Source organism: Tachyglossus aculeatus, chromosome 1, assembly GCF_015852505.1.
Source record: "Tachyglossus aculeatus isolate mTacAcu1 chromosome 1, mTacAcu1.pri, whole genome shotgun sequence".
NCBI lineage: Eukaryota > Metazoa > Chordata > Mammalia > Monotremata > Tachyglossidae > Tachyglossus > Tachyglossus aculeatus.
In genome coordinates, this window is record NC_052066.1 from 136987287 (window position 1) to 137003419 (window position 16133).

Consider the following 16133-nt stretch of genomic DNA (forward strand, 5'->3'; position numbering starts at 1 on the left):
TCATAATAATCATAATATGAAATTAAGAAATAGAGGAAAGTAAAACCCACCCTGCACTTTTACCTTATAATAACAACGTTATTTGTTAAGCACTTCCTATGTGCCAAGCACTGTTCTATCCCTCTTTCATTGGTGGACCACATTCCAAAGTAAATGGAAGCCCAAAAGAGAGACCAGGTGTGGAGGACAGCATTCACACTTCCTTCAAGAGAAGGAAGAATTCAGATCTTAGTAAACTTTCCAGATATCACGACATTCCCTTTTTGAACAGGAATGCAAACTGTCCTAATTGAACGTATCTGTGCAAACTTTCTCCCCAAAAATTCATCCAGCTGGAGAAGGCAACCTGATTCAGTGCCATCACCCTGAAGCTTGACAAAATGTAACTCGGCTTTGCCAGCTTTATAATAGGAGGATTAAAATGAACATTTTCTTGGCCCCGAAAGGCAATGGGATATGAGAATCTCCACCACTTTCAAATATCAAACGATACGATCCTCTGTCAGTGTGATGTCTTATAGCACCGTGGAATTTCTCAAACACAAGTGCAAAAGAATACTTACAAGACTTCTTGGGACACTTCTGGCATTTGTTAAAGCCCCACGAAGTGCCCACGGTACCACAGCAGTCTTCTTGCTTGGAAAGGCCAGGAAGTGCTTTACCACACTGAAATGATTAAGTGTGAAGTATTCAGGTTAGTGTTAGGGTAAGATGCTCAATTTTACAATGCTGCTGTACTTCACCATCACATTATAAAACAGATCCCTTTTAATCCAACCTGGTTCGGCTTTTTTTTTCTACCCTTTGAAACAATATCCAGAACAGACCGATATGTCACTGAAATGAACAAACATATTTCCAAGTTAGTAATCCTCCATTGGCACTAATGTTTTCAGATTCTTTTCTTAGGAAAATCTGTCACTGTTTAAGTGCGCTTCACAAAACTCATCAGACACTCTTCTCTTCTTTCCCTTTTAAGGAGATGGCCTGAGAATAGCAGGGCGTGTTATTCTATGGCTTTCGCCTTAATCATCGATTCCAGGCAAACGTGGGACCGAGTCTTCCTGGAGCTTAGAATGGTGTGATTGAGCATGGGCCGAGTACATTGCTTGCCCTCAAATTGATTCGGAACTATTTCAGACAAGATAAAATGAGCATCCAGCCAAACCCGACATTTATACAGCTACTCCAGTTCCCACTCTTTCTCAAGTAAAGCAGATCTGTTCAGTCAGGATTCAACTTTTGCTTCTTTGGTCACTGTATGGAATTTGTTGCCATAGGAAACTGTGCAGGCAGAAAAGATCAAGAAGTTCAGCAGGGGTTGGAAATCTTCTCTCATTCGATAATATTTGTTGAGTGCCTACTGTTTACAGGGCCCTGGATTGGACACCAACTCTAGGCAGATACCTGCGCTGTATAGAGCACTGTATTGGAAACCAGTTCTGGGAAGACCCTCACAGGCTGTACATCCTCAATCTACAGAGCACTCTACTATGTACAGAGCACTGCACTGGACACCAACTGTGGGCTGAGCTTCCTTAATCTACAGAGCACTCCACTATGTACAGAGCACTGCACTGGACACCAACTGTGGGCTGAGCTTCTTCAATCTACAGAGCACTCTACTATGTGCAGAGCACTGAATTGGGTGTTGCAAACCAGATGGGAATCTGCCTGCCAATGCTTGATTTTTGGCCCTACCATGCACCAAGAAAAGTCTGGAGCAGAGTAAACGAATGGCAGGAATGGCAGGAACGGCAGCAATTCCACCACCTTTCTGCTGTCTTCTGTCCAGCTGAAATCTCTTGCCAACCTTTGTGCCCAGCCTGTGATGCTCTCCAGGTATCACTCTACCAAGGGCTGCCATCCACATCATCACTCTCATCACTCATCATCACTCTCCCCCTTCTAGACTATGAGCCCGTTGTTGGGTAGGGACTGTATCTGTTGCCGAATTGTACTTTCCAAGCGCTTAGTACAGTGTTCTGTGCTCAGTAAGCGCTCAATAAATACGACTGACTGAATGAATGAATGACTGATCAAAGCCTTTAAGAACTGCCTGGAGAAGGTTGACTTTCCAAAACAATAAAGGATCTACAAGAAGAGCAATGACAAAATACACTGACCCTCTTTAAACTGGAAAAGAATTGTTCATTCATTCATTCATTCATTCAATTGTATTGAGCGCCTACTGTGTGCAGAGCACTGTACTAAGCGCTTGCTCACCAGAGTTGGTATTCAGAATTGGTGGGTGCCGTTTCAACAGAACAATGATGAGCAAAATACCTGCTCCTGTATTTCAATTCTCAACCTTTCATTTAGTGGTGCTGCCATACCCCGTTCTTTGGGCCAAAACTGAGGCTGTAACCACAGTTATTTCAAATTTCCACATAAATTCATGGGCAGAAATAATGTTTCCCATTAGAGAGTCATCCTGCAATTGAAGCTTGCAACCCATGTCAGTAATGGCTGGCAATGATCACATCTGCCAATCCCATTGCCTCAGTGATAATCTGGGAAGTAAAGAAGTAGTACTAACTGAATGAAAAACTACTAAGTTTGACTTCATATAGCCAATGATTTCACTTATAATTAGCTGGAAAGCCTGGAGACTCATACCAGTGCTTAGAGCAGTGCTTGGCACATAGTAAGAACTTAACAAATACCTTAATTAAGAGTTACACTTCCTCTTAATTTTAAAAGTTCGACATTGAATTTTTGTGGTTTAAAACATACCTATGTCATGCATGTAATGTCATTCACTACAAACACTATGAAATTAAAAACCGTTTCTTATAGAGGAAGAAGATAAAAACCTGGTAAGTTGTGTAAAGAGTATTGAACAGAGAACAGAAATTAATCAATCAATGGCATTTATTGAGCATTTGCTATATGCAGAGCACTGTACTATATGCTTGGGAAAGTAAAATAAAACAGAGTTGGTAGACATGTTCCCTGATAATGACAAGCTTACAGTCTAGAGAGGGAGACAGACAGTAATATAAATCAATACAGTATGGATATGTACATAAGGGCGGTGGGTCTGAGGGTGGGGTGAATATCAAGTGCTCAAAGGAGACAGCCTCAAGGGCATGGGCAGCACAGAACCTTCCTTCTGTGGCTGGCAATGATCACATCCGCTAATCCCATTGCCTCAGTGATAATCTGGGAAGTAAAGAAGCAGTACTAATTGAATGAAAAACTATTAATTTTGACTTTATATAGCCAACAATTTCACTTATAATTAGCTGGAAAGCCTGATGAGGGAGTAGGGGAAATGAGAGCTTTGTTGGGGAAGGTCTCTTAAGGAGATCAAGCGCTTAGTACAGTGCTCTGCACATAGTAAGCGCTCAATAAATACGATTGATTGATTGATTGATTGATTGAGACATGATTTTAATAAGGCTTTGAAGGTGAGCTGTCCTATAAGGGGAGATGGGAGTTCCAGGTCAAAGGGAAGATGTAGGCAAGGAGTCAGCAGCAAGATAAATAAGAAACGAAACTATATTAAGGTAACATTGCAGAAGAGAAAAGAAAGATACAATTGAATAATGATGAAGAGACCTATATTCTCCAGGAATGAATTGAGGTCAACGTACAGGAGGAAAACTAAGAATGGTCTATTGTCACTGACTCTGCTGCATGGAACAGAAATGTTTGAAGGCGAGATCTGAAAAGAGGAAGTGACTCAGTGGTTCTTAGTAGGAGAGACATTCCAGAGAGCTGGAGCAGCTCTAGTTGAAAGAGGGACCACCCACTGAGAAAAGACACTAAGGGAGGACACAGAGTCATAGGCCAAGCCTGAAAGAACAGGGCGATTGGGTGGGAACTGTTTGAGTAAAAAGTCAGAGAAGAAAGGTGGAGCAAGGCCATGGCGATTTTTCCAAACTAGGAAGGCAATTTGGCACAAGATTTGGAGCTGGATACAAAACTAACGTAGGTGACAGGGGAAAAGAGAGACCGTCCTGTTCTCTCCAGCAACAGGATTTTGGACCAACGGTTTAAACAGTAGGGATGCTAGTGAGAAAAATAGCAAAATGAAATCTGGCTTAAAAAAAAAAACCCATGTCATAAACCCTTTAAAAAATATTGGTTGCTCCATGCTCTTCTTTCCTCCCTCAAATAAGACAAGGAATTATTTTCTTCAGACATACCTACAATGTACCCCCCAAATTGTAAGATGGTACAATGATAAACATAGAAATCACTATACACATCAACAAATATTCATATTAGACCTTACTTCTTTTGATATCCAGATCAAAGCCTGGCTGTGAAATACTATGGGGTGGAAACAGACTTCAGCAATTTTCACCCTAGTTCTGGATCAGGACCATCTCAGAATACTTTATAACCATGGTTAGGTGTGTTTCTCCTTATTTTTTTCTTAACCTAGATTCTGATATCCTTCCCTTTCGTTGATTGGCTATTAAGCATCAACTGGGTGCTTCCCTACTTCCCTGTTACCTTAATTATCTCAGAGGGACTAAACTTTCCTTTAGTTCCTTTGATAGACATCAGCACACAGAAGCACAACAGTAAAATTTTTTTTGGCACTTTTCCAACTAGAAAGCTCTAGAAATCAGCAGCTCTGACAGCCCCAAACATGAACACACTTGGTCAATTCATTTGTCTTGGAGACAGAATTTGCCACATTTGAATCTTCCCTAGAATGTTATCTTCCCCTTAATTGATCCTCCACTGAGAGACTTTGCTAGAACCTTCTGTGTAACGTGGCTCAGTGGAAAGAGCATGGACTTGGGAGTCAGAGGTCATGGGTTCTAATCCCGGCTCCCCCACGTCTGCTGTGTGACCTTGGGCAAGTCACTTAACTTCTCTGAGCCTCAGTTACCTCATCTGTAAAATGACCGTGAGCCCCACGTGGGACAACGTGGTCACCTTGTATCCCCCCAGTGCTTAGAACAGTGCCTTGCACATAGTAAGTGCTTAAGAAATGCCATTATTATTATTATTATAACATCTCCTGATGGACAGCCACTACTCTTAGATAGCTGGCCTACGTCACTATCCAGCATTATCCATTCCTGAAGGTACCAATACAAAGCTGTTTACTAATACACAGATAATACTTATGAAAGGGAAAACAGAACTCAGTTATATCTTAATCTATGCAAAACTGACTAGATTAACACAACAGTGTTGTTGGTTAATTATCAGAGCTATCTGGATTTTGGACCAGGAATTTGTATTTATTAATAATAATTACTATTATGAATTGCTTCCTATGGGCCAAACATTATACTAAGTGCTGGGGTTTATGTGAGATAATAATACCAGTCTCATTTTCTGCCCACATTGGACTCCAAGTCTATGAAGGAAGGAGAAGAGGTATCTTGTTTCCATTTTACAGATGAAGAAGCAGAGGCCCAGAGAAGATAAGTGACTTGCCAAGGTCATTCAGCAGGCAAATGGCAGAGCCAGGACTAAAATCTGTGCCCAGATTCATTCCTCCAGCCCTAGCGATTCCACTTCCCAGGAACAAAAAGGGCAGAAAGATTATGGGGGCCTTATGGGGGCCTTGTCAGCTGTGTCAAGCCACTTAACTTCTCTGTGCCTCCGTTACCTCAACTGTAAAATGGGGATTAAGACTGTGAGCCCCACCTGGGACAACATGATAACCTTGTATCTCCCACAGCGTTTAGAACAGTGCTTGGCACATAGTAATCACTTAACAAACACCATTATTATTATTATGGGGGTGGGTTAGGGTTAGGAGGATGGATCCCTCTCTGAATCAGCAGGTGGGCTCAGGGGAAAAGCCATCATGGTCAGGCCTCTTACCTTCTCTCCTACCTCTCCTTGCCCAAACTCTGCTGGCCAACTTTTCTCTGGCAGCCTCCTCTGCCAACCCCACTCCAGCTACATTTCCTAAGGCTCCTTGCTCACTCTCCATCAATCATCGGGTAATCAAGTACTATTTTTATTAGGAGCTTATCTAATTGAAACTGAAATTACTATGACTATTCTCTCAAGTAAATGGCCCCAGAACTCCAAGATGTCTTTCCATGTCCAAAGGGTGTGTGCTGTTACTCACTGTGACAGCAAGGCCAAGAATATAACGGGTCAACGTTCAGAACCTCTACAGTGTTAATTAGCAGCCAACAGGGGCTGTAACATCTCCTCCAAGAGGCCTGCCCTGATTAAGCCCTCATTTCCTCTTCTCCCACCCTCTTCTGGATCGCCCTGACTTGCTCCCTTTATTCATCTCCCAACCCCGACCCACAGCACTTACGTACATATCCATAATTTAATTATATTAGTTTCTGGCTCCCCCTCTAGAATGTATGCTCATTGTGGGCAGGAAATGTGTCTTTTTACTGTTGCATTGTACTCTCCCCAGCACTCAGTTCAGTGATCTACACACAGTAAGCACTCAATAAATTCATTCAATCATATTTATTGAGGGCTTACTGTGTGCAGAGTGTGACTGACTGACTGAACATTGACAGTTATATCATTTTTCCTCCTTCTGAAACTTGAGAACATGAATATTTTCTTTGAAAACTACCAGCAGTTCTCTGACACATGAACAAAAATACACCCCAGCGGCATAATGTTCTCCATTCCCATCAAGCAAAGGAGAGGATGAGAGGGGATTCATTCATTCATTCAGTCGTATTTATTGAGCGCTTACTGTGTGCAGAGCACTGTACTAAGTGCTTAGGAAGTACAAGTTGGCAACATATAGAGATGGTCCCTACCCAACAGAGGGCTCACAATCTAGAAGGGGGAGACAGAGAAAAAAACAAAACATATTAACAAAATAAAATAAATAGAATAAATATGCACAAATAAAATAGAGTAATACGTACAAACATATATACATATATACAGGTGCTGTGGGGAGGGGAAGGAGGTAAGGTGGGGGGATAGAGATGGGGCAGAGGGGGAGAGGAAAGAGGAGGCTCAGTCTGGGATTATTCAAGAGTCTGAAGAAATGACATATAAAGTGCCTGCAGGCGTGTATTATTAAGACAGGAAAATCATGCTCTCCCAAAGGGCTTAGTATAGTGCTTAGTCCTTGGTTGGAGTGCAACAAATAATATTGATCGAATTTTTTTCACCCAGTAGATAGCCATTCATTGCTCTGCAAACAGTAAATGATCAGTATGATGCTCTGCACACGATAGACCGCCAGGAAATACTGACGATGACGATTATGATCATGGGGATGAAGAAGAATTGCAGGTGACCTTTGCAGGATTAGTGCTTGTTTCATCTACTGATTTAAAAAATGAGGTCTTAATGAATCACTACTCCCCATAATGCTTTTCACTAGTAGTACAATTTCCACTGAACAAATCAGAAAACTTAAATAGTGATTTGAAAATACATTATTATCATGACTAAGTCACCTGCATAGAGAAGCATCATGGCATAGTGGATAGACCACGGGCCTGGGAATCAGAAGGTTCTAATCCCAGCTCCGCCACATATCTGCTGTGTGACCTTGGTCAAGTCACTTCAGTTCTTTGTGCCTCAGTTACCTCATCTGTTAAATGGGGATCGAGACTGTGAGCCCCATGTGGGACAGGGACTGTGTACAACCCGATCTGCTTGTATCCACCTCAGCACTTAGTACAATCCTTGGCACATAGTAAGCTTCTAACAAATGCCACAATTATTATTATTATTCACAGAGATTGGTGATGGTTGTCTGGTTCTGACACACCCAAAATCAAACATTTTTCCCATTTTAAAATTTAAATAGACAAAAGGGCATTAAAGAGTAAATTCATCCTTCTGCAAATAAGCATCATAAAAAATGCATAAATATACCTGAAGGGGAATTGGGTTAAACCCTTTACAAACATTATCTGTGCATGATCAATGACAAAATGGATCGCTTCTATTCAGTTAATCAAGAAAACCCATGGAGATGCTGATCCACATGGCCTGAACTGGGCTGTAGAAGTGTGCCCATGTCCATTTCAGCATAAACAAGTTATACTACTGTCATGGGACGAAGTCTCTGACATCCTCACTCTAAAATGTAACTCACTGCCAGCTTTTTGGTGATCTGGGATGAATTACGTCTCTTCATCAATTGATGGTATTTTGATGTCATCCAGTCACCAATTTCTTCAGAAAGCCCATGCTGTGCTGACTTGGCTGTATCAATCCCAGCTTCTTGCTATGTCTCGTTCTGCTTTTATCAAATCATGAAATTAATTTATCCCTACCGCAAGTAAAGGGACTCCTAAAAATTTATCCAGGAAGACAATGTTCTAGCTTTCCTCGGCAACATCTTCAACTCCAAACGAAATGATTTTTGGAGAGCTTCATAGCTGGCATTTGCTGGAACATTACATCTACATTCTTGTATTCCACAAAGAGGGGAAAAAAAGCAAATATATTGACCTACATCACCAAGATAAATGCTCAGCAAATACTCGACCAACTTGATGGGAATGGCAGGTTGTTATAACGAAGTGAATTGTCCAATGTAGCACTGGCAGAATAAAAGGCATTGTCTCATATGAAGAGGAGGAAAACTCTTAAATACTTCCAGATTTTCTAAAAAGACTTGTAAGGAATTTGTTTTGGCATAAGTAACACATTCTTTACAGGCAAGAAAAAAACAGTCATCCAGCCTTCTTTTATTAGAGTAATTAAAACAATGTTTGGCATTTTGGGTATCTGATACATCTTTAATCCTCTGATGTTTCAGGGTATTGATTTTGCAAAGTATCTACTGTGGATGGAGCATTAAAAGCTGTAAATGGATCCACACTGATTTCTAACCATGTATTTGTTTTAAAGTGTCTACAGCCAAACCCTGAGCTTCAAGGAATTCCAGACAACTGCTTTAGTTTATGTGATGGCATTTTTTAGACTACACTAAAGTAAAAATATTATTTAAGTGTTATATAAAGAAAAGAGGACCTAAGTGTGAAACATCTGATTTTACTTTATGTTACCATAAAATAATTGATCAGATTGTGGAAATTCATTTGCAGTAATTCTACTTATGAAAACTGATCGTCTTGCACTTCCGTAAGAAAAACATGTGCGTTTTTGAATCAGTCGTATAAAAATGGAAAGACCCAATGATCGGCATGGCAAAACTAATATCTGGGTGCTTCCTTTCATGTCTTAACTGGATGTCTATAGAAACTGCTTTCTAGAACATTATCATCATTGATTTGTAGGTATAAATGTATTCTCAAATTGCCTAAACCCAGGGATTAAGTCTTACAATAGGTAATGATAAAGGTGATGCGGACCTGGACTTCTAAACAAGAAAGCAAGGTGGAGGACATGGAGAGAGGTCATTCATTCACTCAATCATATTTACTGAGTGCTTACTTTGTGCAGAGCACTGTACTAAGAGCTTGGGAAGTACAAGTCAGCAACATACACCCCCAGCCCATGTCCTCCTCCTGGTCTGGAATGCCCTCCCTCCACACATCCACCAAGCTAGCTCTCCTCCACCCTTCAAAGCCCTACTGAGAGCTCACCTCCTCCAAGAGGCCTTCCCAGACAGAGCCCCCTTTTTCCTCTCCTCCTCCCCATCCCCCCACCCTACCTCCTTCCTGTCCCCACAGCACTTGTATATATGTTTGCACAGATTTATTACTCTATTTTACTTATACGTATTTACTATTCTATTTATTTTGTTAATGATGTGCATTTAGCTTTAATTCTATTTGTTCTGATGACTTGACACCCATCCACATGTTTTGTTTTGTTGTCTGTCTCCCCCTTCTAGACTGTGAGCCCATTGTTGGGTAGGGACCATGTCTATATGTTGCCAACTTGTACTTCACAAGCGCTTAGTACAGTGCTCTGCACACAGTAAGTGCTCAATAAGTACGATTGAATGAATGAATGGAGATGGTCCCTACCCAACAACAGGCTCATAGTCTAGAAGGGGGAGACAGACAGCAAAACAAAACATGTAGACAGATGAGTTTAGAAGACAGCCAGGATGATGATTAAAGACCTGGTAAGACAGACCACTTCCGTATTTTTACCAAGAAATCTTTATGGATCCACTCCCAGAATGACTGCAGATGGAGGTGGGGCGTTCTGGGAGAAATGAGTCCATGGCATCACTATGGGTCAGACATGACTCGACAGCATAGGACAACAACAACAAGTGAAACCTAGTGAGAAAGGTGGAGGAACTTGGATATGATTTGGCCAAAGAAAGCCAAAGGCTAAAAAAGACCAAAAAGAAATACCTCTGAGCTTCACCTGGAGAAACTAAGATAGGAGCCTCAACATTTATGCAAGCACTGGGTGGAATGAGCTTCTGGATATGCAACAGTCTCTTCAGACGGAGGACCATAGGGAGAGCCACAGGCCAGAGATATCATTTTCGGACCTCAGGGCAACGAGTTCAATTATCCTGCATCGGGTCCTTTGAGGGGGCCACCCCCACCTGCTTCTGGAGCCCCAGAGGAGGAAGCTAAAAGCCTTCTTCCCTCCCCCTTAATCTCCACCAGAACCTGATACGTTCCAGCTTCAAGGGAAGAACTGCTACTCAAGGGACAGCTATCTGTCCTTAACTTGGGATGAGGAGCAGAGAAAAGGATGGTGCCCCAATGACAGAAATGTCCCTCTCACCCTGCACAAAAACACAGTACAACATCATCACTCCATTCTCAGGAGGGCATGGTCAGGACTAAGTGTTCCCTCTTTCATATAAATCCAGACAGGAGTCCCTGTTCAGAATTGAGATAACCACTTCCATCCTCCTGTGTAGTGGGGAGAGTCAGATTTAATTGTGTGTGTGTGTGTGTGTGTGTGTGTTTGTGCGTGTCTAAGTCCTTATCTTCAATCTTGATATAGAGCAGGACTGTTTGTGTCCTACTGTCTGAGCAGAAGTACATGTCCCCATATGATTCTCGCTTTTGTTATTCCCATGTAATAAAATGAACAGCAGTCCAATTAGTAATACAAATACTTTTTTTTTTGTGGACCACCAGTGCCATAAAAAATACTGTGGGGGGAGGGGAGGTGGAGACATTCTGTGTCATAATAAAGGTATTTTTATTAGAAACAAAATGAAAAGCAGCTGGAGAGGAGGGGCCAAGAACAACATAAATTTTGCTTGTTTGCGTGCTTGTTAAATAGGGTTCAATGTTCTAATGCTCAGTTTCGGAGACAAGCAAAGGCTGGGTTTAGATCGGATCTGTAGCCTGCAGAAAGGGTTGTGTCTGATTCACTGGGGGATTTCTGGGGGAGCTGGTTTATAAGGGTCAAAGGACCCACATTTGGGGGTCCCAGTGTCTGTCTCGTCCTCTTACACCGAGCAAAACTAGCAGGACTTCCTTCTGCAGTCCTCCCCCACCCGGCTTCCCGGACCCAGTGACACATGGCTACGTTCTCGGCTTTCCCTATCTGGATTGCCTCCCTGTTTCAGCCAAGAGCAACTCTGCTCAGGGGAGGAGGGGAACCGTTTCAAGGCATCTGACGGTCCACTGAACCTAAGTCAGCTGGAAATACCCATTCTGTGAGGGCAAGACATTCATGGCTCAGACATCCCCAAAACTGACCAAAGCCATTCTAATCCCAGCTCTGCTACTTGTCTGCTGCGTGACCTTGGGAGAATCACTTCACTTCTCTGGGCTTCAGTTACCTCATGGGTAAAATGGGGACGATACAATGAGCCCCATGTAGGACAGGGTCTGTGTCTACCCCAATTTTCTGGTATCCACCCCAGCCCTTAGTACAGTGCCTGGCACATAGTAAGCACTTAACAAATACCTCAATTATTATTATTATTATTATTATTATTATTATCTGGCATGAACCTCTAAATGCAGTAGCCATACTAGATCCAGTGAGGACCCCCTGGCTTCTTCAGGCTTTATGAGAGATTTCATAGATGAAAATGAAAACCTGGAGTGGTATCGATGGCTTACAACATGTGTTCCAACCAATCAATTAATCAATCTATGGTATTTTTTGAGCACTGATGGTGTGCAGAGCACTGTATAAGTGTTTGGAAGAGTGCAATACCACAGAGTTGGTAGACACGTCCCTTGCCTACAAGTAACCTACAGTCTAGAGGGGGAGGTAAACAATAAAATAAATTGTGGCTATGTGCATAGTGCTGTGGGCCTGAGGTTGGGGTGAATATCAAGTGCTTAAAGGGTACAGAACCAAGTACATAGATGATGCTGAAGAGAAAGGGAATAGGTTAAAGGAGGGCTTAGTTGGAGAAGGCTTCTCGGCCCATCATGCCTTAACTCTCTGCCTTCCTACTACAACCCAGGACGCACAGTTCTCTCCTTTAATGCCAACCTCCTCACTGTACCTCTATCTCGGCTACCTCACCGCTGACTCCTTGCCCTCATCCTCCCTCTGGCCTGGAAGTCCCTCCGCATTCATATCCTCACAAATCTCCAGTGGCTACCAATCAACCTACATATCAGGGAAAAACTCCTCACTCTCAGCTTCAATGCTCTCCATCACCTCACCTCTTTCTACCTCACCTCCCTTCTCTCCTTCTCCAGCCCAGCCTGCACCCTCCGCTCTTCTGCCACCGCTAACCTCCTCACTGTGCCTCGTTCTTGCCTGTGTCGCCACTGACCCCCAGCCCACGCCCTTCCAATGGCCTGGAATGCCCTCCCTCCACACATTCGCCAAACTAGCTCTCTTCCTCCCTTCAAAGCCCTACTGAGAGCTCACCTCCTCCAAGAGGCCTTCCCAGACTGAGCCCCCTTTTTCCTCTCTTCCTCCCCATCCCCCCCGCCCTACCTCCTTCCCTTCCCCACAGCACTTGTATATATTTGTACAGACTTATTACTCTATTTTACTTGTACATATTTACTATTCTATTTATTTTGTTAATCATGTGCATATAGCTACAATTCTATTTGTTCTGACGATTTTGACACCTATGTGTTTTGCTTTGTTGTCTGTCTCTCCCTTCTAGACTGTGAGCCTGTTGTTGGGTAGGGACCATCTCTATATGTTGCCGACTTGGACTTCCCAAGCGCTTAGTACAGTGCTCTGCACACAGTAAGCACTCAATAAATATGACTGAATGAATGAATGAATGAATATCAGAGAGCTGATCACTCTCCTCACCTTCAAAGCCTTATTAAAAACCACGTTTCCTCGAAGAGGCCTTCCTCAACTATGCCCTCATTTCCTTTCCTCCCACTCCCTTCTGTATTACCCTTGCACTTGGAATTGCACCCTTTACTCACCCCACCTCAGCCCCACAGCATTTATGTACACAACTGTAATGTATTTATTCTTATCAATGTCAGCCTCCTCTGCTAGATGTAAGCTACTTGTGGTCAAGGAATGTGTCCACCAACTCTGTTATAGTGTATTCTCCCAGGCGCTCAGTACGGTGCTCTGCACACAGCAAGTGCTCAATAAATAAAACTGATTGAAGGAGATGTCGTTTCAAAAAGGCTTTGGAAATGGGGAGTTTAGTGGTCTGTCAGATATGGAAGGGGAGGGGGGCCCCAGGTCAGAGTGAGGCCGTGGGCGAGGGGTGGGCAGCAATAATAATAATAATAATAATAATGGCATTTGTTAATCACTTACTAAGTGCAAAGCACTGTTCTAAGCACTAGGGAGGATACAAGGTGATCAGGTTGTCCCACGTGGGGCTCACAGTCTTAATCCCCATTTTACAGATGAGGTAACTGAGGCACAGAGAAGTTAAGTGACTTGCTCAGAGTCACACAGCTGACAAGCCGCAGAGCTAATAATAATAATAATAATGGCATTTGTTAAGTACTTACTATGTGCAAAGCACTGTTCTAAGCACTGGGGAGGATACAAGGTGATCAGGTTGTCCCACGTGGGGCTCACAGTCTTAATCCCCATTTTACAGATGAGGTAACTGAGGCACAGAGAAGTGAAGTGACTTGCCCAAAGTCACACAGCTGACAAGCAGCAGAGCCGGGATTTGAACCCATGACCTCTGACTCTGAAGCCCGGGCTCTTTCCACTTAACCAAGCTGCTTCTCAAGAGAGCAAGACAGATGAGATCGAGGTACTTGAGCAGGTTGGCGTTGGAGGAGTGAATCAAGCAATATGGGCTGTGGTGAGAAGAGCCATGATTCAATACAGTTTGTATATCTAGAACAAACTCACCAGCCCTCTGGTAAGGAGCAGAGAATGACAGCGCTGTAGCTCTTACTGCCACAGCCCCATCCCCTACCCTTACACATATCCCATCATATCGCCTCTGCTATCTCTTCACTCCTCAAAAGTCTTCAACAACTACATGCTTCCTCTCCTCGTGGCTCAGTGGAAAAGAGCCTGGGCTTTGGAGTCAGAGGTCATGGGTTCAAATCCCGGCTCCGTCAATTATCAGCTGTGCGACTTTGGGCAAGTCACTTCACTTCTCTGGGCTTCAGTTACCTCATCTGTAAAATGGGGATTAAGACTATGAGCCCCCCGTGGGACAATCTGATCACCTTGTAACCTCCCCAGCGCTTAGAACAGTGCTTTGCACATAGTAAGTGCTTAATAAATGCCATTATTATTATTATTATTATTATTAAAGCACTCCACCAGTTCTCTCCCTCCCTGCTTATCTATTCTTTCCCCTACACACTTTCGCCTACTGAGAGCTCACCTCCTCCAGGAGGCCTCCCCAGACTGAGCCCCCTCTTTCCTCTCCCCCTCCTCCCCCTCCCCATCCCCCCACTTTATCTCCTTCCCCTCCCCACAGCACCTGTATATATGTTTGTACGTATTTATTACTCTATTTATTTATTTATTTATTTATTTATAAGTACATATTTATTCTATTTATTTTATTTTGTTAATATGTTTTGTTTTGTTGTCTGTCTCCCCCTTCTAGACTGTGAGCCCACTGTTGCGTAGGGAACGTCTCTATATGTTGCCAACTTGTACTTACCAAGGGCTTAGTACAGTGCTCTGCACACAGTAAGCGCTCAATAAGTATGATTGAATGAATGAATGAATGAACACACACCCGCCCCAGCTTGCTATCGTCATTTCTAGCTGTGGGCAGGGAATGTGTCTGTTACCTTGTTCTCTCCCAAACACTTAGTAGAGCGCTCTGCACACAATTAGTGTTCATTAAATATAACTGACTGACCAACAGACTAACTGTGCCATATTCTTTTTTCTCTCACATCTGATCCCTCGCTTGTATCCTGTCTGGAACTTCCTCCTGCTTTAAATCCACCAGACCACAATGCCCAACTGAAAACGCATCTCCTCTGGGGAGATCTTAACTGATCATTTTTTTTTCACCCAAGAGTGTATCCCTGAACTTCCTCAGCATGTCAGCACTGATTTATAAACTTTATGCACTCACATGCACCAACCAAACTCTTGTACATCTTGACTTACATATCCTGCTATTTAAGCATCTATTCATCTACTTATCAATTTTCCTCTCCTAGCTGTAAATTATCTCATGCTTCTCGCTGGTTAGACTTTAAACTATTTGAGGGTAGGGATTATGTCTTCTACCTGATTGTGCTCTTCCAAGCCCTTAGGATAGTAGAGAACAAAAGTAGGTGCTCAATACATACAACTGGTTGTTTAGGGTGTTGCATTGTACTAGGCATCTGGGAAATACAAAATAAAGAATAAAGGGAAGCAGTGTGGTCTAGTGGATAGAGTATAGGCCTGGGAATCTGAGTTCTAATCCCTGCTAGGCCACTTGTCTGTTCTATGACTTTGGGCAAGTCACTTCGCTTCTCTCTGGCTCAGTTACCTCATCTGTAAAATGGGGATTAAGACTGTGAGCCCTATCTGTTGCCAAATTGTACTTTCCAAGCACTTAGTACAGTGCTCTGCACACAGTAAGAGTTCAATAAATACGATTGAATGAATGTAGGACATGGACTGTATCCGTCCTGATTAGTTCCTATCTCCCCCAGTGCTTAATAATTCAATTCAATTCAATCATATTTATTGAGTGCTTCCTGTGTGCAGAACACTGTACTAAGTACTTGGGAAAGTATAATACAACAATAAACAGTGACATTCCCTGCCAACAAGCTTACAGTCTAGATGGGGGAGATAAACATCAATAGCACTTAGTATAGTGCTCTGCACATAGTTTGTATTGAATGAATCAATACAAATAAAGTTACATATGATGATGATGGTATGTGCTAAGCACTTACTATGTGCTAAGCACTGTTCTAAGT

General features: G+C 42.7%; 1 protein-coding gene across 8 annotated transcripts in view; it reads right to left on the minus strand.

Annotated features, from left to right (window-relative positions):
• Positions 1-16133, minus strand: part of LTBP1 (latent transforming growth factor beta binding protein 1) — a 438291-nt gene that overhangs the window by 200205 nt on the left and 221953 nt on the right. For all 8 annotated transcript variants that reach the window (XM_038760501.1, XM_038760417.1, XM_038760246.1 and 5 more), the window contains one exon: positions 564-666. In XM_038760501.1, the coding sequence (XP_038616429.1) occupies positions 564-666 (103 nt within the window). The remainder of the gene's footprint in view (positions 1-563; positions 667-16133) is intronic.